General features: G+C 42.3%; 1 protein-coding gene across 3 annotated transcripts in view; it reads right to left on the reverse strand.

Annotated features, from left to right (window-relative positions):
- Positions 1-27,009, reverse strand: part of CHN1 (chimerin 1) — a 178,903-nt gene that overhangs the window by 106,897 nt on the left and 44,997 nt on the right. For 2 of the 3 annotated variants that reach the window (XM_075933671.1, XM_075933670.1), the window contains exons 3-4: positions 11,187-11,225; positions 5,503-5,562 (exon numbers count right to left, since the gene is read on the reverse strand). In XM_075933671.1, coding sequence (XP_075789786.1) covers positions 5,503-5,562; positions 11,187-11,225 — 99 coding nt within the window. Of the gene's footprint in view, positions 1-5,502; positions 5,563-11,186; positions 11,226-27,009 lie in introns of those variants that run through there. The other variant, XM_006119476.4, reaches the window with a different exon arrangement.

Consider the following 27,009-nt stretch of genomic DNA (forward strand, 5'->3'; position numbering starts at 1 on the left):
AAAGTTTGAACTTCTTATTTGAGAAATATGATTTTTAAAATGGAATATTTCCATTTTTTTAAAAGTGCCAAACCTCCTTTTGATTTCAGTTTAAAACAATTTATATTGAAAACTTCCCATGTTTAAAAAAAAAAAGTATTAGTTTTTTCTGTTTTTCATTCTACTTTTGTATCATTCAATATAAAGACATAATTTGTTTTATTAGAAAAACGGAATGCATTGCATGAGATGCATGTATTATGATAATATAACAGTCTGTGTGTATATGCAAAGCCACCTGTTGAAGCAAGTCTATATATTATAGTCTAGAACATACACAAAATAAACAAACAGGTATGCATGCAAATTCGGAAGTGTGTTGCGCCTCTGAACATACTGATGAACTTCACATGTATCACATATACCTTCCAAACTGTGAACAGATAAGAGTTTAAAGATCTGATACACTAAAATAAGGAGAAAATGAAAATCTGTAATAGAATATATTTCAGAACGTAAGGAAATATTCAAAAGCTAAAAAACAGAAACTGGAGAAAAGGCTGAAGTTGAGTATGCACACTACAAATAGGGTAGCCTAATTATTAAATGTAAATATTTATGGGTTAATAGTTCTAAGTCTACAACAGCAAACTACACATTTTACAATAGTAAATAGAAAAAATGTATTTGGGGATTAGAAAGAGACTTAACACAGATATGGCACTGTGCTTTGAATTCTGTTTTAGTTCTGCAGCAAACCACACTGATTAATGGAATTCAAAGCATTAATCTACTGAAAACACCCCACCTTTCCATTCACCAAATTAAACCCCAATATTTACCCAGGAAATGCATTAATAGGTTTTGTACTGCTCTTCACCTGTTTTGTTGTTGTTGTTTTTTTTGTTAATAGTAAATATTGATCCATTCCCTGGAAAAATTAAATTAAATAAAACTGGAAATGAAGGCTCCTAAAAATACCTTAATCATTATACTCAGCAGCTCTTTATGTGCCACAAATTGTGTCCTGCATAAAGCTGCTTTGTTTAAATCTGAATTCCCACATGACTCCTAAAAACTGTGATTTGCATTTCTTATCCCATACTGAAATGTTGTTGAACAAGACCATGCCCTACTCTATAATCTATATTTTGGGACAAAACTATTTAAAAACCATTCCAGAGTTATACTAGCTTCTTTGTCTTTTCTGTCCAAAGTACTCACTGAAGTTTGGTGTTATGAATATTTGCAAGTGATTGCACAAATATTTATCTGCCTGACTTTACAATCACAGGATTAGATAGAGAGACCTTTCTAGGTTTTACATAGAAAACCTACATGCCTTTTAGACCTTTGATTACTAATTTAATTTGAGTAGTAAATTCAGTTCAGTTCCAGTCTATTTCTTCCTAAACTAACCACAAATTGCAATTTGCCTCCTGTACAATAATTTATAAATTTTTAAAACAAATGTGTAAATTAAATGATACTTTAGCAATGTACATAAATCTTGGGATGAGAAAATTAAATAAAGGTAAATTGTAATTGAAGTGGCAGCCTCTGGATGCTTGAAGATCTCCCCAGTATGAATTGGCCTGATCCTGTCTAATTTCAGAAATAATGCAAGTGTAAATCTGATCAGAATTTGGATGAATGACCAGCTGACTTTCTGGGCTTGCTACATTACTGCAATGGAAACAGATGCTCAAAATATTTATCTGAAGAATATGACTTTATATCTTTCATTTCTTGGCAGCCTTGTGACATTGTTAATATTATTAAGGAAATTTTTGAATTACTCCTGTTCGTGATCTTTCGTTTCCCAGGATTTGAATGACTTACAGAAACACCTGCTTGCAACCAAATTGGCATGTCTGTGCTCCTGACAGTTCTAATAAGCTAAATAAGGCTAGAATTCCTCTATATTATTACAGGTACCTCTCCACTATAAGCAACAAAATCTATGAAATATACAGGCTGTGTACCAAAATGCAGTCATTGTTTTATCTCCTATAAGGCCTCTCCATTAAGTTCTAGATACACTACTTCTGCATACTTCATATTTCTCTATTTAAGAAGGGAATTTTATCTTGAAAGCTATAAATATAAATAGTAAAGTTGAGACTCTAACTACACCAAAATTAGTATATGTATAGTTCAGGTTACCATATTGTCTAGGTATCTGAGTGGCACCCATTACCACAGTATCCATGTGCATTTCATATGTTCTTTTGTTACATCATCGAAATAAATAAATGTGACAGGCTACATTGTTAGTTTGTCAGGAGTGTACAACGTTCTTAAAATATATATGCACTGGATGCATTTCACCCACAACTGACACACAGGCACCCTTCGGAAGGAAAGCAACAGCTGTTCATTGACACAAGCAATAGTACAAAACAGTTTTGAACAAAGAGTAAAAAAAGCCTATACCAAATAGAAGTGTGTCTTTTTAAGTCCAAGTATATTATCCCTGCCCTTGCACCCCACATTTCATTGGAGGGCCTCCCAATATCGTGCCATACTGCCCGATTACTCTGGGGCGCTATTCCCTACACAGCAATTATTTTCTGATTCGCATTCACAGTCACTGCAAAGAAGAATGGGTAGAACTGAGAAGTCTGTGGCCTAGGTACACTTTGGCAGGTTTTGCTGCAGCAGCTAATATCTTTCCTCTTCAGCACAACTGGTCAGAAAGGGAGAAGAAGCAAAGGGAGATTACTGGGAGCAGTGCAGGGAAAGAAACAAAAAGTGAACACAGAGGGAAACTGATGCCCCACCTTCAGGGGACATTTTGTGTATCTGTGTCACACTCTGTAGTGTTAGGGGATTGAAAGGCATACAACAGTGGAAAGACCAAAGCACTACACCATATATTTAGAGGCCATGCACAGTCCACTGAAATCATGGCTGAACCCTGGACACCATTGAAGTTACTGGTTGAGTGGTAAAAATCCCATTGACTTCAATAGGGACAAGGTTTCACATCACTGGAGGCAGTACCAGTGAGAGTTATTTTGGATAGTGGACACTGCGTCCATTTTGAATGATCATGTAATAAAAAATCCTGTATTGCTGAATACAGTAAACTTCCAATAATCTGGCACCTTTAGGACCCAGGGGGTGCTGGATTATCAGATTTGCCAGACTATCGGAAGAGGGGGGCTATGACGGGTCTGGGGTGGGAGGGGGTGCCACCACAGACCCCTCATAGCCCCCCCCCTTCCGATAGTCCGGCTCTGCCCCAGGCGTCCCTGATTCAGCCACTGCTGGTCAGTTTCAGCAGCGGCTGAATCGGGGATGCCTGCAGCAGAGCAGCTGGAGTGCTGCGGGGTTGGTCTGGTAGCGCCGACCCTTGGCGCAGTGAGACCAACCCGGCAGCACCCCAGCTGCTCTTGGGGACACCTGGGGCAGAGCAGCTGGGGTGCTGCCGGGTTGGTCCCACAGCGCCGCTCCTCGGCGCTACTGGACCTACCCGGCAGCACCCCAGCTTCTCTGTCCCAGGTGTTCCCAAGTCAGCCGCTGCTGATACTGATCAGCGGCTGACTCCAGGAAGCCCGGGGCAGAGCTGATCTGCCCCGGGCTTCCTGGAGTCAGCCGCTGGTCAGTTTCAATAGCAGCTGAATACAGATGCCTGGGACAGAGCAGCTGGGGCGCTGCCGGGTTGGTCTGGTAGTGCCAACCCTTGGTGCTGCGAGACCAACCCAGCAGCACCGCAGCTGCTCTGTCCCAGGTGTCCCCAAGTCAGCTGCTGCTGAAACCGATCAGGGGCAGATTCCAGGAAGCCCAGGGCAGAGCAGCTCTGCCTCGGGCTTCCTGGAGTCAGCCGCTGATCAGTTTCAGCAGCGGCTGAATCGGGAACAGCTGGGGTGCTGCTGGGTTAGTCCCGCAGCCCGGAGGGGCAGCACCCCAGCTGCTCTGCCCCGGCTTCCCCGATTCAGCCGCTGGTCAGTTTTAACAGCGGCTGAATTAGGGAAGCTGGGGACAGAGCAGCTCCAATGGTCCGGCTGCCCGGAGTACTTCTGGGTTCCTGATGGTGCCGGACCATCAGGAGTGCCGGACCATCGGAGTTTTACTGTATATGGAAAGGAAAAGTAGAAAAGCTGAAGTGGAATCAAAAACTGTGAGTGTAATTATTTCTCTGTGATTAAAATGCCAACTTCAATATTCACGTGTAAGGTATCTGCACAGAAATAATACCAACATTAGACATTGTTTTCTTAATGATAAACTTATGAACAGCACAAAATATTTTTAAAAACTAATTTTTCTTGCAGAGACATATTTCATAAAAAATTAGTTTGTCTTGCTTGACTAAAATATAGCTACATGAGAGAGTGATCAACTATAGCTAAACACTTATTGCAAAAAAGGCAAACCTGCCAAGTTAATCATGTAAGATCAGGGAATTTCCATTAAAGTAAAGCATTTGACTCCCATTAAATCTCTTTTTTTTTAATCATACAAGTTGACAGATTATTTAGAAGAACTGCAACCGGGCATTTGAAACTACAGACAAATCCTAGTTTAATACAGTAAAGTAATCCTCTTTGCGATCTAAGCTATAAGCTATTAATGCCCCTGACAATACTGTACTCCACTATATTTAATGCTATGTCAACATGATAAACACATTCCAGCAATTAATTTCCTCTCTCTTGCTGCATGATAAAAGTGTTGCAATAAAATCTGAACAATTCAATAATCTGCAATAGTTTAGTATGAGCAGTATTTTGTAGTATCACTTCATGAGTTAATTGAAACCCAACATTTCAACTTTCTTAAATTGACTTTGATGTTTCCCAAGTTCCTAGATGCAGTGATAAGAGAGTTATGCATAAAAACTTACTAACACTGATATTCAATATCAGTTTAAACACTACTATGTTTTAATCTAGTAATGAAAGAGGGCTAGTCCTGTTAAACAGCATTAAAGGGACACTATCACTTTTGGTCTTGATCCTACAATTCGAGTCATGTGAGTTGACCCTCTGTATACATGCATTTTTCCTATACTTTAACAGGATTCCATAATGAAAGCATCAAGGTCTTACCCACACTTTCTGCCCATTTTAGCTATCATTGCTATTAATGTTTCAGGTCACTATAAATTAAAGATGGGGATGGGTGGAAGAATTCACTGTTCTTTCATTTTATTTACTGTGTGCATTTAACAGCGCATTACATAGGGATTGTCTTGGTATTCGCCATATACAGTCAGTTTCCGCTATTGGGGTGGTGGTTTACACAAAAGAAGGGACAGAGATTTTTTTTTTTTTAAATAGAAAAGTGTAACTAAAAAAAAAATTGCTAACGTTACCAAGGTGTTCCCGGGAGACAAATGTGGCACACGAAAGCCTTAAGCTCTTGTGGTGCGCCTTTAATATAAAAAAAGCAATGAATTCAAGTTGCCCTCTCTACAACACTTCCTTGTCTCCCATGTAATGGTGTTTGGAATGCACAGCATATGAATGGACCTGGAGTTAGTAGACAAAATAAAGCTTTGGATCATTGTGATACCTACCTCAAAAGTGAACGTAATCCTTCTAGGATGGGGAGCTTCCTGTTGCAACTGATACACTGAGAGAAGGCACAAATTAAATATATTTCAGTTTTCTGCTTAACACAGAAATGAGTTTGTTAAATTAGGCACTTTATAACATTACATTTAGATTTAAAAATACTTGCTGCCAAGATTTTCTGCTGAGCAGTACATAGTTAATCAGAAGTCATTTACTATCAGCATTCATTGAACTAATTCATTACCGTGTAATAACTGGGCAAGGTGGTGGTGGTGGTGGGGGGGGGGCCTAGACTTTTACAATACATCAAAACACACTGGTTTTGGAACTCTGTTCTTTAGCAAGAGGATTCACAGTCAGTAAGGCTCTGACCATGTCCAGCTAGACACTGCTCATTGATTTTACTTGGGACTGAAGCTATTCAGGAGCTTGCAGAACAAACGCAGAGCTTTGTAGAATCAGGCCCTCTGTTTTTATGATTGCTCACTAACCTTTGTGAGAAACAAAATGTCATTTGTGGCTGTGAATGTATGGTCAGTCAGAGGGCAGTTTCTCATAGGTAAGGCCCAAAATATAACATTTTGATATGGCTACAAATATAAGCATATATATCATTATTGCTATTAAAAAAAACGAAACTCACCAAAACAAAGTCATTTTTAAAAGTAAGTTGTAAATGTACAATAGTAGCATACTACCGGCCAATAAAGAAGGGACATTCAGTTCCTTCTTCTAAAATAGTTTGATTTGGCAAATCACCTTCAAAATAAATCTGTCAATACTTACGTTATCTTTACAAAAATCTGGCTCTGATTAGATTTCTTTCTAAAATAGTCACTGAAAGATGTAATCCCTTAAAATTAAGTTAACTTTCAAACAATATTACTACGAAACAACTCTGGTAACATGTGCTGTCATTTCTTTCACATAACAAAAAAATAAATTAGTTTATTCAATAAGATTTTAATTCATCATGCTAGGCATTTGACCATAAATATGTTTCTGACGCACACACACTTCTTTAAGATGCTAAGAATATAAGAATGGAGAAAATGGCTAAGTGTTAGAAGACAAATGTTCACACTAGAGATCCTTGGTCCAAAGAGGTGGAAAAGCAACATTTCACCACTTTTTAAACTCTTTTGCACAGGTGATGTTTTTAAAAAGGTGATGTTTGCAAGTGATGAAAAATAGCAGAGTAATGTAAATCAGTAACTTTTCATTGGAAATGCAGCATAAACATTTATTTACCCAAGGATGGACTACACCCAGTTTCCTCTTATAAAAATAATATTTTATGCCACAAATGAATAAATTATTTCTTTACCTAAATTTGATACGTGTGGAGAACTAGCTCTGGGTTATATGAAAAATGTCACAGAGGGAAAATGAATAATTTTAGATTTAAAAACATCAGAAGGGATCGTCACAAGTAACATGTTTTGTAGAGCACTAAAAATTCAAACTGATCATTTCTCGCCTCACGTTGTTAGAAAGATTTTCTGAAGATGACCGTCTCCTCAAAAAACAGGCCTTTTATTCTTTGAAGATCAGGAATTCAGGGTGAGTGGTACATCAAGTTATAAAATATGCTCTCTATTCTTTTCCCACAACTGCTGCAAGAGGACCAAGCTACCAGCTGCTGTTTCCTCATCATTACTATTGCTAGTGAATTCGAATAAAATGTTTCTATTCATCCTTCAATAAAGACAGCAACACAAGCAAATAATGTGAATGTGTGCACTTAATTGTACTTATGAAAAATTATGAAAACATAAGTTGTACCTACAAATGTGTGTTGCTTTAGCTCCTGGGCAAGCTGCCAGTGAGGCTTTGGGGGTGTAAAGGTTGGATACCTCATTATAGATCAGAGTGTAAAATAAAATGAATGAAAAGGCAGAGATCATTGAGTTCACAGAAGGTGCAGTTCTGTGATTTATTATTAATATTTGCAACTGAAAGCAAAACATACAGAACTTGGTGACAAATACTAGGTGAAGGGCTGTTATGATTAATGATGTTTAATATTAAAGCTACAACGTGCTCCAATTTTATTCTTTAACCATCATCTACAAAGGCAAAAGCCTGCTTCAAGTCACTTTACGTGTAAGTGCCTTTATATTAAGTGATTGGCTTGACATATGGTAAGCCCTTGATGTAATAAGTTATGATTCAAAGCCACACACCATGACTGCTTCGATGTTCAAATGCAGACTGCTGCAATTACTAAATAGTAGTTGAATGGGTCAGAGATTGTTACTCACATTCAGTTCCTTCACATTCAACCATCTAAAGAGACTGATGACAGCTGCAAAATAATCTTTAGCATTTTCCTCCTCTTCGCTGCTTATTTTTCATTCATTTCAATTAATCCACCATATATTTTAAGATAATTTATCTGTCTGCTTGATCAACAACTCCTTGAAAACAGTAAGAGCTAGGACTGTCAAATTCAGTATACAGCTTCCTCTTATCATAATGTAAAGCAAGCTAAGAGTTTGGTTGTACCAGGAAATGGGATGTGCCTGGAATGGGATTGCTTCTCAAACAGGATCTGGCGATCTGTCCACGCGCATATCGTTCTGCGCATGCGCAGATCGCCCGAACCCAGCTCTTCCGGGTTGCAATCTACTCGCCATCGGTGAGTAGATTGTATTATTTGTCGAGCCCTGCTCATAAAACCAAACAGAAAAGAGACAGAATCACCAAAGCAAGTACAGTGCTCAGAATTGACATAACTGAGTGAATGTTGAAAAAGACTGTTCAAGATGAGCCAGAAAAATAGGATGAACCTGGAATAGGATTGTTTCTCAATAAACCTTACAGAAAAGGGATAAAACAGAGAAATTTGGAGTAGTGCTCTGTTTTGGCACAGCTAAATTAATACTTAAGGTTGAAAAGCCAGAAGAAAATGTTATTGGAAACCACACTGAGGGTGTGTCTATACTACGTTTTTCTTTCAAAAGAAGATATGCAAATTTGGCACAAGTGTGCATATCTTATTCCGATCGCTTTTTCGAAAGAGGTTCTTTTGAAAAAGCAAGCAGTCTAGGCGTGGTTCTTTTGAAAAAGAAAAAAAACTTTTTTGAAATAACTCTTCTTCCACAAAAATGAAGTTTACAGCGTTCTTTCAAAAAAGGGTTGGTTTTTTTTCAAAAGAACTACATCTAGACTACTTGCTTTTTCGAAAAAAGCTCTTTCAAAAAAGCGATCAGAAGATATGCAAATTCACGCTGAATTTGCATATCTTCTTTCGAAAGAAAAAAGTAGTCTAGATGCACCCTTACTGTAGTCCTTTTTAGTTAAAAAAAAATAGGAGTGAAGAAAAAAATACACTTGAAAGAATTCCCATTTAAAAAAAATACTTTAAAAAGTTAAATGGAAAAATTTTAACAATCCTTTTACTTAAGAAATCCGACATAAAAATCAACTTCATGAAAATAACACTGTATTTTTGAAAAATCCAATAATAGAAATAAAGCACGCACATTTTCCTTTTATTTTCCCAAAACAACCCCCCACAAAAATCTTAATTGAGTTGAGGTTCTGAGTAATGCCAGGTATTTCTCTTAGACTAAAGTAAGTTTTAAAAGGTTCTGGAATTGCTAAAATGTTAAGTCTCATGCAATGTTGCTAACAGTATTAGGTGTTTTACTTAAATGCCCAGCATCTAGAAACTAGCAATTATATGAGAACCTTGGCTTTGGATGGTTTTTTTTAAAAAAATCTAAGTTTCTAGTCTTCATGGCGGCAGAGAAAAGCTTGAAATTATTACTTGTGTTCATCAGCTGGCATATAGAAAGAAACCAGCACTAATGTTTTGGGTTTTTTGAAGCCTGACTCGTAATTTTTGAATGTTTGGGGTTGGCAATGCTGTCTACACAGTGCCTGTTGGAACAAAAGCATCCAAGCTCTGCAGATTTATGTAAACTGAAAGCGAATGTTTTAGAAGGGATGAGAGTTTTATGCATTTAGACCTAGAATATATACTGTAGATATAATCCTGTATTAGCAAGGGCATAAGCTAAAAGATTTTTAAAGGTCGTTTCCTCCTCATTTCTATATTTCTACTGTACATTTTCAGTTTATAAGAATTTTACATCCATTCTCTATAAACTTCAGTAACATCTTACACACTTCAAAAAATGCTTATACTTTTTGTCATCAAAGATTTAACACAAACTTAAAACCTTGACTCAATAGATTCCATGATGTGCAGTCATTTTGAAATAAATGCATTCTTTGGGTTTCTGGAGCATAAGTGCCAACTTATGGAGGTGAATTCTTTAATTATGTTAAGAGCTGCTTTCATGTGTCTTTGGCAGTGCTGTTGCTAGCCCATTGAGGGTCCCTACACATACAAGGCATACTAATAATTAATCAGGTATCCTTGAGTTGCTTGGGGGCCTAAGCAAGTGCATATTCTGTTTATGCTTAGCACTGGCTCAGTCTTCGGACATGGTCTAAAGGACATCTAGCCTAAAAAATGTCAGAAAAAGTAGATTTAGAGACATTTTTAAAGTAGTTGTGTGTCTGTGTGGCCAAATACACACACACACACACACACACACACACACACACACACACACACACACACACACACACAATCAAAATCTACTGTTAAATTAAGACTGATTTTTTCACCCTCCCAGCCTAACCAAGTCCAGTGCTTCCTTCTTATACATACAGGAAAGAAAGTAGATGCTTCAGGTGGGGCAACCCAACAGTAGTTTCGTTTTTCCTTTCCCATCACTTCTCTTGTTCATTCATCAAAGTCTCCTTTAGCCTCAGGTACAATATATATAGAAAGGTAATTTTGTTTCATGGAGGATTTAGATATTTTAAAATCTCATTTCACTTTGTTCAGGAAAACTTCAAAAGTGTCTTCCAAAGGGAATGGAGCCGTGGCTCTGGAGCAGGCACCCTGATGGTTTGCCCAGAATCTGCAGACTCAGGCAGCAATGCATTTCCTGTCCCAGAGCTGCCCGTATAGCGGGGTTCCATCAGAACATTGGTGAAATGTCCTGAATTTGCTAAATGGCAAATAATGACACTTATTTGCTAAATCAGCAAATTCAGGCTCAGCTTTTCCAGCTTGCTCTAGTCTCAACTCAAGTGGTGAAGGCACACGGGCCTTAAAGTGTTTTGATGTGATAGCAAGTTTTTAAATGTAATAATCTCGGTTACTGAAGCAATAGGCACTACTCCAGCAGGCCAGATCTGTGCAAGTTGCCTCATTGACATTAATGGGAACACCCATGTGGGCAAGGTCAGGGCTGGGCAGAAAGGAGCGGGGAGAGGAGGAGTTCTGGGCCTCTGGAAAAGGCAGGACCCTAAGATGGAAGGGGCAGGATTGGTGGCTAGCCACCCCTAGACAGCCCTTCAGTGCCAGTGGGCACTCACTGCCTGGGACTCCAGCGACAATTTAAAGGGTGCAGGGATCCAGCTGCTGCCAAGGTAACAGTGGCCACTTCCTTTGTCCGTTGCTGTCAGCAACAGTTACAGAATCCAGCCCCAGGAACTCTACAGATGCACTTGGCTTCTGGCATCAAGGAATGTAAGTGTCCCCAGCAAAAGCATTCCCTGCTATTCTGCACAGTTAATTCTTATCTTGGTAAAAATTGATATTCCAATTGTTTTTGTATTTACATTTTCTGAAAAAAAATCTGTTTGAATACTTACAGTAAGATTTCCAAACAGGTGGTCGGTATTCATCGGTATCTGAAAGAATAATGACACTTATCTAAACAGGCTATTAAAAATAAGGTAAACACATTCCTGCAGAAGTGTTAAGAAATTCAGTAAGATATCTTTACAAATATCTAGCTACAATACATGCTAATATCACTGGCATTTTAAAAGCTACAAAAACAGAGGTGTAAAAATGAATGAAAGTGCTAAGAGTTTTCTCTTCTTTACTTAGAAATTTGTAACGTTATTTTTCAAAACAAGGGAGAAGAAAAGCAATAGACTACCACTTGGCAAGATAGCCAATTTATATAAAACCCTAATGCTATATAAATAGAAGTGCAATATTGGAAATAAAAAGCATAATGCTCTCATTAAAAAGTTTGCATTATGAAGTAACTTTTAAAAAAAAGATATTGAACGTAAGATCAGATCAATCAACTTTCATTCCACCTATTAAATGATCAAAATCTTCTCTGAAGTGTTCTAGAATTGGATGTACAGATGTAATCTCATGCGGAAAAATTATTCAGTGCAAAGCACCCACAGGCAACCAAGCCCCTTCTCTGTCCTCTTTCCCCCCAGTGCCTCCCACTCACTCCCACACTACTACCCCTCTCTCCATTATGCCTCCTGCCCGCTGTGAAACCACTGTTTCATGGTGTTCAAAGGCTCTGGGAGAAGTGGGAAGGGGAGGAGGAGAAAGAGGTGGGCAGGGGCAGACATTTAGGGAAAGAGGCCAGATGTGGGGGGTTAAAGGAAGGGATGAGGTGGTGGCAGGACTGTAGGTGGAGGGAGGGGGTGGGGGTTTGAGCATCCCCTGGCTAGAGCAGAAGTCAGCTCCTATGATAGGGTGTATCCCTTTACATAGTTTGTGAGCTCTTTAGTGGAGTTCACTGTATTCCAAGTTTGTTTTAGAACACGGTATCACACAAACTATTTAAAAGAACACTACCCAAGTCTTATACATGACACTCTTCCATTGAAATCAGAAGCCAAACTCCTACAAACTTTAATGCTTGCAGGATCAGAGCCTAAATTTGTGAAAGCAAGAAAATTGCATAATTTGGATAAGAAGAAGAAACGCTATAACTTTATTCTTTGGGATCTCTTCTTTTTCAAATCTTATAATTGCATTGATCCCTTCTAATCCTTGAGTTTATACTGAATACAAGCTCCTGGTAGTAAAAATTACCAAATGTCGTAATAATACACCACCACCTTGCACTTTCTACCCTATTTGTATAGCGGTCATTTGGTCTGGCTTTTTATTATCTATCTTGTGATATTTTTATTACTATATAAGATTATTATATATTATTTCCTCGTATAGTACCTCCAGTGCCTTGTTATTAGGATCTTTAATAAAAAATATTAATTATTATTATTACTGAGTGAACACATTGGTCAGATAAATGGATACCCCTTATCCAAATCCCCAAGAGGCCATGCAGACATGCCATTATCTTGTGATTGCCTGCTAAGTGTCTCACAACAGCATAAAGTTAAAAAACAACAAGAGGTCTGGTAGCACTATATAGACTAACAAAACATGTAGATGGTGGTATGAGCTTTCGTGGACACAGCCCACTTATTGAAAGAATATCATGAGTAGATACACTATCCATTCATAATTTTTATTTAAATTTAAAAGTAGAGTTAGAAAGTATATATTATAAATACTGGAACATAATCCCTCAGCACTGTGTGTTATGTGGAAAATGGCAAAAATAATGAGCTCTTAGTCTCAGAAGAATATTACTACACTATTAGCTGGCTTTTAGTTTACTGTTGCTATTTTGTAAACAGCATTTGCATCATTTTGATTTACAAATAAATGACTAGTAAAGAACATCATCCCAAATATTTGTACAAAGTAAGCTATTATGAAAATACAATTATCTTAGATGTCTGTAGTATTTCTGAAGGTACTACAGCTATGTTATCATAACAATTAAGACCATTATGTTTACAACACTGAGAAGCAACACTATATTTCTGCCTAAACAAAAAAAAAATCTTGTTAAAGTCAAACAAGAGCAGAGGTAACTTTAATATAACAACAATTTATAAAATTCAGAAACTGAAAGGAATGATTTACGTTCCGCAGCTGTGTACAAGTATGTTGTTTAAAAATCTGTCAGCATACTTTACTGCCTTAACAGTGTCAGAGTTCCCAGAGAACATTCCACATTTGAGAATGAAAAACAAAAGGTCATTTCTATTGTAATTTTTAACAATGTTCTCTGATATAAAATAGTGTGGAAGCAAGCACAGCACAATGACAACAGTGAAGAAGAGGTTTTATAGTGTTCAGTTGTGTCTGTAATAGAACACTGTTGCTATTAGCACAAGATAAAAATTATTCTGATGCCTACTGATAAAAGAGAGATAAAAAGTCTAAACACCACATGGAACTATTAGAATCTATTTTTAAATTATCGATAGACAAAATTTTCAAAAATGATCAAACCTTGCTTTTCTCAGGTGAAATCCCACCCAAATACAGACCAGGACTTCACTCGCTAATCTTGTGAAGCAACCTAAGTTGTATCCAAATAGATTTAATGGAAAATGGTTCAGAAACAAAAATCCAATGTAACTGTTTCTGAATGGATAGATCATTACCCAAAGCTGGTTTCTTAAAAATTCCAGACAAAAGGATGCCTTGACTCTGAACTTAGGAGAGATGTTAGAACATTTAAAAATTTCTCTTTGTATTTTAACTTCACCGGCAGCACTGGCACTATCTTACATGCCATGGACCTCTTTATCTTGCTTCTGGTTGCAAATCAGCATGTCAAAATGTAACTGCTGACGAATGAAGGAACATAAAGCCAATGTCCATTTATTGACCCATGTAATGGTTACCACGGAACTTATGTGACTTCAGAGAAATATGAGATTTATGAGCAGAAAAGGGCAAAGCATTTTCCTTACCTATTATGTGTATGCATACTGTTGTCAAGAATCAGGGGCTGTGGGCTACTAAGGACAACTAGGAAAGAAGAGGTTACTTACCTCGTAACTGTAGTTCTTCGAGATGTGTTGCCATGTCCATTCCAATTAGGTGCGTGCGCACCGTGTGCATGGATCTCGGAGCTTTTTTCCCCTCAGCAGTACCCTTAGGGCCAGCAGGGAGCCCTCTGGAGTGGCACCGGTCTAACAGTGCATATAAACCCCTGCTGGCCCCTCCACCCCCTCAGTTCCTTCTTTCCGAAATTCTCCGACGAAGGGGAGGCGGGGGGGATTTGGAATGGACATGAGTAACACATCTCGAAGAACTACAGTTACGAGGTAAGTAACCTCTTCTTCTTCTTCAAGTGCTTGCTCATGTCCATTCCAATTTGGTGATTCCCAAGCAGTTTCCTCTGGCGGTGGGGTCAGAAAGTAATCTTACCTATTTCTCCACAGACTGCTGCACTGCTCTAACCACAGATGCATCTGCTTTCGCCTGCTGTGTGATGGCGTAGTGCTCAGGGAAGGTATGGACAGAAGACCGCGTGGCCGCTCTACAAATGTCCAAGATAGGTACTTGAGCCAAAAGTGCTACGGACATGGCTTGTGCCTGCGTGGAGTGGGCTCTCAACCGCGGAAGGGTTTTTCCCTGACCATGGTAACACTCAGTAATACAGGCAGTGATCCATGAGGATAAACACTGTGCTGACACAGGCACTCCCCCATGCACTCTGCGAATGAAATAAAGAGCTGTGATGACTTTCAAAAGTCTCTCGTTCTATCAATGTAAAATGCAACAGCCCTCCAGACATCCAGGCAATGCAAAGCCTGCTCCCTAGGTATGGAGTGTGGTTTGGGGAAAAACACCAGTAAATAAATGTTCTGAGTCATATGAAAATTGGAGACGACCTTAAGGAGGAAGGCTGGGTGAGGGTGGAGCCTGACCTTGTCCTTCAAAAAAACCAACATATGGAGGGTCTGAAGTAAATGACACCCTCCTGGCTGGATGTGATTGCCACTAAAAAGACCACTTTCCATTACAGGTGCTTTAGCGAGCAGGAGGCCAGTGGCTCAAAGGGTGATTTTATCAGTCCTGTCAGTACCAAATTCAGGTCCCAAGGCGGGATGGGGGGGATGCACCTGTGGCATCAGTCTACTGACCACCTTCAAGAATTGTTTTGTCATTTTATGGGAAAACAACGAACTTTCTCCCTCGCCTGGGTGGAAGGCTGAAATTGCCGCTTAATGGACCCGAAGGGAGGACACGGCAAGGCCCTGTTGTCTAAGGTGGAGCAGGTAGTCCGATATCAGAGAAACACTAGCTGTAAGCAGATGTAAACCCCTTTGCTGCGCCCAAAGTCCAAACCTCCTCCATTTTGCTTCATAGAGGGCTCTGGTAGAAGGTTTTCTGCTCTATAATAGGACCTTCTGCACCTCTTGAAAGCAGTTAGGCTCTATGGCAGAGAGACATTCAGGTTCCACGCCATGAGGTGGAGAGAGCCTAGGTTCAAGTGGCATAGCGTCTCCTGACCCAGATCTTGAGTCAGCAGGTCTGGGACTAAAGGCAATGGTAGTGGGTCTACCATGGACAACTCCCTGAGAGTTGAGAACCAGTGCTACCTCGGCCACCATGGTGCTATCATTATGACTGCAGCCCTGAACCTCCTGACTCTGATCAACGCGTCGTGTATTAATGGAAGGGGAGGGAATGCATACAGCAGATGACTGGGCCAGTAATGTGGAGAGCATCCCCTAGGGAGTTGGTCCTCTGCCCCCTGAGGGAGCAGTAGCTCCTGCACTGGGCATTGTGCCTGGAGGCAAGTAGGTCCAGAAAGGGATAACCCCACCTCCAGAAAACTCCCTCCAGGATCTCTCTCCTCAGCATCCATTCATGGATTTGGAACGAGCGGCTGAGCTCATCAGCTAAGTTGCTCCTGGACCCCGGAAGGTACGTCGCTTGTAACAAAATGTTTTTATCTATACAAAGTTCCCAGAGTTTGGTGGCCTCCCTGCAAAGCAGGGAAGAACAAGCTCCCCCCTGCCTGTTGACATAATACATGTCTGAGGTATTGTCGGTTACTACCTCCACCGACTTGTTCTCTATCAGCAGTAGAAAGGTCTGGCATGCCAATTTGATCACCTAGAGTTCCTTGACATTGATGTGAAGGGGTTTTTCCCTCAGAGACCACAGACCCCAAGTCCTCATAGACCCCAAATGTGCTCCCCATCCCAGATCTGAAGCATCCGTCGCTTGTTGTACCAACGGTGCCCTTTTCTCGAAGGGGACCCCTATGCAAACCATATCCTCCTGAGTTCAACAGGCCAGGGAGCAAAGTGTAGGGGCAGGTAGGGTCACCACCATGTCCAGGGGGTGTCGCACCGGGTTGAAAACAGTTCTCAGTCACGTCTGTAGCAGACATAGCCTCAACCTGGCATGTGCCACTATGTATGTAAAGGCCACCCATGTGGCCCAGCAGGCGCATACAGTTGCGCACCATGGTCACTGGAGAAGTGTAAAGGTCCCTGATCATTGCCTGCTTAGTTTGGAACCTGTGCCCGAGCAGGGATGCTGTTCCCATGGTGGAATTCAGGAACACCTCCACAAACTCTACAGTCTGGAAGGGGACCATCATGGATTTCTCCTCATTCAGTATAAGGCCCAACTGCAGGAATAGGCTCCTGGCCATGGAAACGTGTGTGGCTACCTGGTCCAGAGATGAGCCACGAATCAACCAGTCGTCCAGGTACGGGAAGACGTATACCCCGTGGCATCTCAACACCGCTGCTAGTGGGGCCATACATTTGGTAGAGACCCTTGGCACTGTGGTGAGTCCGAACAGCAGGACCGTGAACTGAAAGTGGTCGTTGGCTACCACGAACCGCAAGAACCTCCTGTGGAAGGACAACACTGTAACGTGGAAATATGCATCTTTCAAACAGAAGGCAGCAAACGAGTCTCCTTTTTGTAGGGAGGGAATAATTGACGCTAGGGTGACCATTTTGAACTTTGTTTTTTTTTTTAATAAATGTATTTAGTCCTCTGAGATCTAGAATAGGACGAGGTCCCCCTTTTGCTTTCGGTATGAGGAAAAAGCAGGAATAAAACCTCCTTCCCCTGAACTCGTCCGAGACGTACTCCACCACCCCGAGATTCAGGAGCTTCACAACCTCCTCCCACAGCAGTGCTTCGTGAGAGGGGTCCCTGAAAAGGGGGGAAGGGAAGTGGAGAGGGGATGGAGGAGGGGAGGAAGTAAAGGGGATTGAGTAGCCCCGTGCCATGAAGCTGAGAACCCACTGGTACGATATTATAGATGTCCAGGCTTGGTGGAAACGGGATAAATGGAAACCAAAGGGGGGGGAAGAAGGCGTGAGTGGTGTGCTGTCCTCGATCGTACCCTCAAAACGGTGGTTTAGGGCACTGGCCTGTGGATGTAGTGGGGCCCTTATCTTAAGAACATAAAATAGGAACAGAAGAACGGCCATACTGGGTCAGACCAAAGGTCCATCCAGCCCAGTACCCTGTCTGCCGACAGTGGCCAACACCAGGTGCCCCAGAGCGTGGACCAAAGACAATGATCAAGCGATTTGTCTCCTGCCATTCTTCTCCAGCATCTGACAAACAGAGGCCAGGGACACCATTTCTATCCCCTGGCTAATAGCCTTTTATGGATCTAACCTCCATGAAATTATCTAGCTTCTCTTTAAACTCTGTTATAGTCCTAGCCTTCACAGCCTCCTTTGGCAAGGAGTTCCACAGGTTGACTACACACCGTGTAAAGAAGAACTTTCTTTTATTAGTTTTAAACATGCTGCCCATTAATTTCATTTGGTGTCCTCTAGTTTTTCTATTATGGGAACTAATAAATAACTTTTCTTTATCCGCCCTCTCCACACCACTCATGATTTTATATACCTCTATCATATGCCCCCCTCAGTCTCCTCTTTTCTAAACTGAAAAGCCCCAGTCGCTTTAACCTCTCTTCATATGGCACCCGTTCCAAACCCCTAATCATTTTAGTTGCTCTTTTCTGAACCTTTTCCAAGGCCAAAATATCTTTTTTGAGGTGAGGAGACCACCTCAAAGGTGTGGGCGCACCTTTTCTTAATAATTCCTAGCATCCTATCTGCCTTTTTGACCGCCGCTGCACATTGTATGGATGTTTTCAGAGAACTATCCACGATAACTCCAAGATCTCTTTCCAAGATTTGTTGTAGCCAAGCCCCCATCATACTGTATGTATAGTTGGGGTTATTTTTCCCATTGTGCATTACTTTACACGTATCCACATTAAATTTCATTTGCCATTTTGTTGCCCAATCACTCAGTTTGGTGAGATATTTTTGGAGTCCCTCACAGTCTGCGTCTGTCTTGACTATTCTAAACAGTTTGGTATCATCCGCAAACTTTACCACCTCACTGCTTACCCCTTTCTCCAGATCATTTATGAATAAGTTGAACAGGATTGGTCCCAGGACTGACCTTTGGGGGACACCACTAGTTACCCCTCTCCATTCTGAAAATTTACCATTTATTCCTACCCTTTGTTTCCTCTCTTTTAACCAGTGGATCTTGAGCCGGTCTTGGAGCGCTGCGCCAGTTTCTAGGTGGGTCATTTCTAGAAAAATTACGACCTCGCCTTCTGCCGCAGTCAGAGGTAAACCCCCGCTGAAAGTGTCTTGTTGCAGGTCTAGAGTTGAGGGGGCGCCTGAGTGGGCCGGGCGTGTGGATTCCCAGAGACTTAAGGGTCGCCGAGAATCCTTCAGGTTATGAAGTCTACAGTCCGTTTGGTCCGAAAAGAGACCCACTCCTTCAAAGGGCAAGTCTTGAAGGGAGGTTGGTACGTCGGGAGGAATGCCCGACATGTTTAGCCATGCAGACCGTCTCATAACAGCTGTTGCCATTGTCCGGTCAGCTGAATCAGCTGCGTCTAACGCCGCCTGAAGAACCGTACAGGCCACCATCCTGCCTTCATCTGCCAAGGCCCTGAATTCCTGATGGTCCTCCTGTGGCAACCGGTCCCGAAACTTGTCCATAGCGGACCAGGTATTGTATGCATACTGACCCAGCATAGCCTGCTGGTTGGCTATGCGCAGCTGAAGGCTCCCCATAGCATAGGCCTTCCGTCCCAGGAGGTCTAATTTTCTTGAGTCCTTGGCCCTAGGGGTTGGCCCCGGGGGACCCTGCCTTTCTTTCTGTCTGTCCTGCTGCCTGGACAACCAAGGAGCTCGGGGGCGGGTGGGAAAACAAAGTCATGCCCCTCCTGGGGGACAAAATATCGCTTCTCCACCCACTTCTGGGTGGGAGGGATGGAGGCCGGTGTTAGCCAGAGGGTCTTGGCTAGCTTGTCCACTGTCTTTATCAGGGGTAGTGCCACCCAGACCGGGGTTGCAGTGGAGAGGATGTCCACCATAGGGTCTGTATCCTCTTTGACCTCCTCTACCTTGACTGCTAAAGTAGTCGCCAGCCTTCGCAGGAGGTCCTGATGGGCCCTTAGGTCCATTGATGGCAAAGATGGAGCTGGGTCCACTAGGGCCTCATCGGGAGAGGAAGAGGGGGAGTCCTGTGTCACGGTCATATCCTCCATCTGCATGTCCATTGGTGGCTCTGACACTGTTGACGGGACTACCTGGGAAGGTTCCGCAGGAGTGGATCTGGATGCCATCTCACTGAGAACCGCCTGTGGTCCAGAGGTTGCTGTTGAAAATGATCTCTCTCATTCGATTGTGGGGGCTCTATGAAGTGGTGTTGAGGACGGTGGAGTCCCCTGTTTCGAGGAACCCGAGCCCAGGGGTTCCAAAAGGGCCATTGCTAAGGAGGCCAGGGATAGTGCTGTAGGGCGACGCCAGTGGTTGAATGCTGAGAGCGAAACCGATGCCTTGATCTGGAACGGAAGGGAGACCTTCCCGACCTCAGGGACTCCGCATCTGAGTCCGAGGAATAGTCCGATGCTGACCATGGGGGGGGCAGCGGACTCCTGGTCCTTGCGGTGCTGGGCCATAGCCTATGGCTTTCCCCTGAGCGTGGGGGCTGGCACAGGGGGAAGGAAAGGCTGCACCGGTACCGTCTTCCCATGATGTCCTGTGGACCTGCACATCAGGGGAGCCGATGTCCAAGATAGAGTGGGTTTTGGTCAGTCAGGAAATTCTGATGACGCTGGTGGCGCCGGGGTTGGTATGGGTAACGGTGTCATCACTGGGGCTGAGATCGGAGCCAACGTGGGCACAAAACATGGTGCTGTCAAAATTGCGTATGCTGGGAGAAGCACTGGTGCTGACGTTTGTGTCAGAGTCCATGCTGGTACTGACACCGGCACCGTTCCCGGTACCAGGGTCGGTACCGGGGTGATATGGCTGCTGACTGTTCCGGCAGCGCTATCAGCACTGGTGCCGCTGCCAGCGCCGGATGTGCTGTGAGCAGCTCGGCTGTTGACGGCACCAGGGCTACTCTACTAGAGTAAACACTGGTGCCTGAGCCAGGGCTGAAGGTGGCGCAAAAGCCAGGGCTGGGGTTGGTGCCGGGGTCATGGCTGAAAGCAGGGATGGTGCCGGAAGCAGGATTGGAGCCGGTGAGGAAAATGTTGATCCTGTTGCTGTTGCTCCCGGTGCTGCAGATGCATCCCCCCACGCCAATCGTGCTGGCAATAAAAGACCCTGTGTCTGAGCCTGCCAGTGCACTGGGGCCCTGCTCAGTGCCAAAAGTGGGAACGCTGACAGGTCTGGGGCAGTTAAAGCTATAAGGTCCCTCGCCACGTGGAATGTGTCTGGGGTTGAGGGCCGTAAGTATCGCAGGGTTCCCTCTGCCTCCGAGGTAGCAGTGGCAAGGCTGTTGCCTGTCTCAGTCTGTGACTGGCTAAGGCCTTTCAGAGCCGAGTGCCCCTTCTTAGGGTGCACTTTGCGGTTCTCTTTGCAAGGGGAGCGACCTCTCCTCTCTTTAGGTACCCTGTGAGAGGGGGATTGCAAGCAGTGCCGGGAAGACTTAGCTTTAGTCTTAACCGGTGCAGAAGAGGTCTCACGTGCCGATGGGGGGGGGGGGCACTGTGCACAGACTGGCTGTCCTCTGGTGCCAGGGGTTGGAGAGAGGATTCCATTAGCAGCTTCTTAAAACGGGAGTCCCTCTCTCGCCTCATCCGTGTTTTAAAACCTCTGCAGATCTTGCAGGTCTGGGTACAGTGTGACTCGCCTAAGCACTTTAAGCAGGAGATGTGGGGATCTCCGCAGGGCATAGGCTTGAGGCAGGACTCGCAGGGTTTGAAGCCTTGAGGTCCTGGCATCCCCTCCCCAGCTGGGGAGAGGAACGAGAAGGGGCAAAGCCCTTCTTTTGGCTAACTATTTACAGACTAATACTAAATCTAAAAACTATTTACAGACTAAGAAGGGAACAAGAAGCTAAGGAAAGACTAAGAGTCTAATGCTCCAACTGCCGCACGGGCGGGAAGAAGGAAGTGAAGGAGTGGAGGGGCCAGCAGGGGTTTATATGCGCTGTTATTCCAGTGCCACGCCAGGGGGATCCCTGCTGGCCCTAAGGGTACTGCTGAGGGAAAAAAGCTCCAAGATCCGTGCATGCGGCGCGCACGCACCTAATTGGAATGGACATGAGCAAGCACTCGAAGAAGAACCAGCTAATGGGAAACTTCTCCATTAATGCTGATAACCTCTGCATGAACAAGCACTTCTTTGAGAACGACTGGCATTTCTTACTACCAAGAGACAGATGAGAATAACCTTGGATTTGAGGCATCTTCAAGTATTATTTCAGAAGACATATGGAAGAAGTCACATTAAATAGAAGAGTGAACTTGTTTCAAGGTGGGTTCAAAAACACAACAGTGTTAACATTACTGGCATTTACCCTGGCAACATTCCTCTTAGCACATCAGCTATTGGGTATTTTAGGACCACATTTGCAAAAGTGACTAGTAAGTCTGGTTACCTCAATTTTTGGGGGACCAGCTAGACATACCTCACAGAGGCTTCATTTTTCAGAGAATGAGCATCCCTAAATGTGAAGAACTCAGTCTAGTCTCTTTTGAAAAGTAGAGAACAGACCTTTATAAGAGAGTAGTGGCTAGAAGGAATATGACAAATGACTATGGCCAGTTTAGGTGTATGTCATTTTTCAGAAAATCTCTCGAACATTCTTATTCAGTCTTGAGGGTTGGTTGATTTGCATCTCCCAGATGTTCATGGGATGCTCTCAAGAAATTACCTGACCTATACAGCCAGCATTTATTAAATCATGACATTCTCATACCAACAAGACAACTAAGTCAAAACAGGAAATTTCATTTCTTCTCTGTTTTTAAGAATCAGAGTGCCAACAGTATCTCAAAGATATTCAATCCACCAGGAAATGTTTTCAATTGCAGTCTGGCAGGAGTGAGTAGTCAGAGCATCTAAATTCCCAGACAAAAAAAAATTAAAGGTGCACACAGAAAATATTAATAAACATATTATTCTATGAACTCTACTTTCAAGGAGGGTATGAAAAAAAGTTTATTTCTGCCTTTTGTGTATAGCATGTAATTTCTTAGCAATCATGGGAAAACTGATAAGTTAAAATAAGGTATCTAGTCTATATGAGGTGATGGATGAAGACAGGTCTTGGCACAAAGGGTAATGAGCCTAGCAAGAAGACCTGCTTCAATCAAGGAAGATCATCAGCTCTCCAACATGGAATCTGTTGATGATACTCCAGCAAATTCTGGAACCAAGAGGTTTACAAAATTCATTTCAGCCTTTGTCTAGCTAAGTGAAAATCTTTTTTCATTTTCTGGATTCAAATTTTTTTTCCAAGGAGCAAGGATCTCTCTGGCATTAGCTGTCTAGTTTCATTTTTCTTCACAGGAGCACATGAAGATGAAGAGGGAACTGGCTCTCTGACTCAGTGACACCAGACCTTTGCCTTTCAATAGTACAAAGATGGCAAATTAATACCGTGAGAAACAGATTTCTGTTATACAATTTTAAGAACCTTAAGACTATTCTTTTGTATATTTCATTTGAGTTCAGAAATTACTATTTGCATTTATTCATATTAAAAATCCCATTTTATTTAGCATTTGATTGAAATACATTAAATTCATTCTTAATGCAAAATTAATATTAGTATTTTAATTCACGAAAACAAGAATATCAAGCCCTGTCGTACTTGTTAGCACATGCAGCAACTGTTGTTATTACAGTGACTGTAGTACCATGAAATCTCCTTTTATATAAGACGGTAACTTGGACTATGCAGGTATATGTGGCAGTTATCCCTGAGTTTTTAATGGTATACAATGTCACAGTGCTCAGGAGTCATAGCTAATTTTTTTTTTTAATTTCATTCAATTAGTAGCTAACCCTTAAGGTTGCTTTAACACTGCGCTTCGAATATAATTTCCATGTGTTAAAAAATAAGTAAAGGCAGGGAGACCACACATTTAAAACTGCTCGAGTGTCCAGGTTCCTAGGTGAACCAATAGCTCAAAGCAACATGCTTCTCAGTCCATCTCCAAAAAGAAGCAAAAATATTTGTTTGAACATCTTGGCTACATCTACACTGGCATGATTTTCCAGAAATGCTTTTAACAGAAAAGTTTTCCGTTAAAAGCATTTTCGGAAAAGTGCGTCTAGATTGGCAGGACGCTTTTCCGCAAAAGCACTTTTTGCGGAAAAGCGTCCATGGCCAATCTAGATGCGCTTTTCCGCAAAAAAGCCCCAATCGCCATTTTTGCAATCGGGGCTTTTTTGTGAAAAACAAATCTCTGCTGTCTACACTGGCCCTTTTGCGCAAAAGTTTTTCGGAAAAAGACTTTTGCCCGAATGGGAGCAGCATAGTATTTCCGCAAAAGCACTGACAATCTTACATGAGATCGTCAGTGCTTTTGTGGAAATTCAAGCGGCCAGTGTAGACAGCTGGCAAGTTTTTCCGCAAAAGCAGATGATTTTGTGGAAAAACTTGCCATTCTAGACACAGCCCTTATGTATATATGAAACCAGTAATTCATTCAGTTTTAATGTCTAAATCTTGATGTGCAAGCATAAGTACTGAACACATATATGAGATGTGCATGGAAGGCTACATTGTTCTGTTCCAGTAAAAGAGTGGGGAGAGAGAGCCATAATTGGGACACTGCACTCTTGTGCCTGCAAAACACAGCTCTACTGCAGAGGGAAGAGAGGGAAGGGTGTTTCTGGTATAAGGTGGGAATGGGCAAGACATGTCCAGTAAGTATATGACACTGCTGATCTACTAATCAAACTGCTATTACATATATCTCTACATATGTTGTAGGGGAGAGGACAAGCTCTTATTAATCACTAGCAGTCTGCACAAGTTTGTTTCCTTAACAGCTGACACCTTGGCTGAGGCATGTGGATCTACTGAGCTCTAGTCTTTCCAGAAAGTCCGATGGCAGGCACCTTGTCTCAGCAGTGATAGGAGAAGGAGGAAAGGAAAAAGAGGAAGGAAAGTCTGATGCCCTCATCTCCAGGTCTATAATTTTGCATCTCTTTTATTTTGGCTGCCTGATCCTAGCTTTGGAGGTAGGATGCAGTCACTTACGACTCTCTCCACAGTCACATTTTTTTGCCACCAGCCTTGGCCCTGGTTAGCAACACTTTGACTTGTACAGCACCTTCATAAAAACTGTACATCTATGTCAGACTTGGATTTAATGCAATTTTGGGGAAAATTATGAGTTAGTGAAAACAGGATCTTGGATGAAAAGTGGCCTTCCAGCTATAACATGGCATTAAATCATATGTATTGCACATTAACATGTTTTTAGAGGGATCAAAACTCAGTTATTTTTCATCAGCAGCATAGTTTATATTTTCACAAGTGCGCCCTAGTTATTACTTTTTTGAACAAATATCATTTGCTTTCTAAGATGGAATACTGTGGTAAAAAAGGGTCACAGCAAAGGTGAGCTAAATGCATGAAGGCTAATAAGGCTAGTTCTATTTCCCAACCAATCTGCACAAGTTGTGGAAGTGCTTGAAAGGGCAAAGAAAAAGCTCTTACACATTTTGCACACAAAATGAGGTGGCTTAAGGAAGGCTATATATTATAATATCTGTGGCTTTCAAACACTGGGTTGCGATCCAGCATGACATCACGGAATATAAAGCACTGGGTCGCCTTGCTCAGCACTCACAATTCCTGGGTTGAGACCAGCACTTTAAAAACCACTGTGGAATTCCTACCTGTCCCAGAAGTGACTAGGAAATGATTCTGCGCACTCCCCCGACCCCAGCACTGGCTCTGCACTCAGCCAATGAGAGCCTTGGGGGGAGGCGGGAAGTGTGCCTGCAGGTGAGAGCCATGCAGAGAGGTTTAGGAGCTGGACCTGCTGCTGGCCACTTATGGGGTACAGTGCAGTCCAGATGGAAGCCTGCCTTTGCACCCTCACTGCACAGCAGATAGGGAGCTGCTGGTGGTAAGTCTGTGCCTAAATCTCCTGTCCCCCGTAAGCCTCACCAACGCAGAGCTCCCTCCTGCACACCAACCATTTATTCCTGACCCCACCTCAGAGCCTGAAACCCACCCCAGAATCCTCACCTCTGTGCATCCCAATACCCTGCCTCAGCCCAGAGCCCACCCCAACCTGGAGCCCCCTTCCTACATTCCAAACCCCTCATTCCTTGTCCCAGTGCAAAGCCTGTATGCCTAGAGCCCTCCTTCTTGCACCCCAATCCCCTGCCCAGGCCCCTTCCCACAACTCTAAGTCCTCCTCCCCAGCTATACTAGGTGACTGGCATCAATTTTCCTCAACTTTGAAAACTACCATATTACATACCTGAATCAAGCTTTAGGAAGTAATAACAATATTACTCCAATCAGCTTCTGTATTAGTCTATATGATTCAAGACCTACTGAGTTGAATGGAACGCCTTCCACTGGACTCAAGCTAGATCTCCATCCTGTGGAGCATTGAGAGTGCTTAGCTCCTACCAAGGAAAACTAGAGAGGCAGCATGCAGCTCCTCCTAGGGTCAGAATATGATTTCTATTTGTTCAATGAACAACAGAGAAAGAGGATCTCTTTTAATACTTTGTGACTTAACACAACTGCAATCACAGTAAATTAATTCACCTTGTATATTAATAGATCCGATTGCAGTAGTTTGTTTCCAAATTTTCACTTCTTGATTTCAGCAAAATAAAGAGAACTGAGACTCAAGCTATGAGTAGATGCATTCCTTTCCCAATAATAGATACATAATGTGACAGTTGATCACAGGAGTAATTTGTATGTGGGGAAAAAAAGGGTTGAAGTATTTATTATATAAATAAATTACTAAAGACAGTCTCAATATTACAAATATTAGAATTAATTTTATTTCCAGTATAATAAGAACTGGTTTTCATGGCTGCTGCAAGTGTAAAAGTACATTTGAAACACAGAGGTTAAAAGATAGCAAGTGCCATCTTGTGGACATTTGATGTATACAGAGTTTGATCTTGCCCATTTTATAGCACTGCAGTATTTGCAATAATTGTACAGAAGAGCAATTAAGAGTTCTACAGAGCATTCAGCAATGGCTAGGACATACGTAGTGGTCTAAGCTTACTCAATATATCAAACACAACTGTGTGTTTACATTGCCCTGCCTTCTTCCCCCATGTTTCCATATGTTTAGGCTGCAAGCCAGTGGTGGGCAACCTGCAGCCCATTAGGCTTCTACGTGTTTTCTGCAAGTCATTTTGCTTATGGTTGCCCATACGGAGGGTTGCCAGATTCTGCTGGTTTCCATCCATATAGTTTCATTCCTACCAATATTACTAATGTGACAGACGCGAAAGATAAGGGTACGCAAAGTGTGGTGCATGCTGAACGCATACAGCAATGACTGTGAGAGACGAGAGCTCCCTC

The sequence above is a fragment of the Pelodiscus sinensis genome, chromosome 7 (assembly GCF_049634645.1).
Source record: "Pelodiscus sinensis isolate JC-2024 chromosome 7, ASM4963464v1, whole genome shotgun sequence".
Classification (NCBI taxonomy): Eukaryota; Metazoa; Chordata; order Testudines; family Trionychidae; genus Pelodiscus; species Pelodiscus sinensis.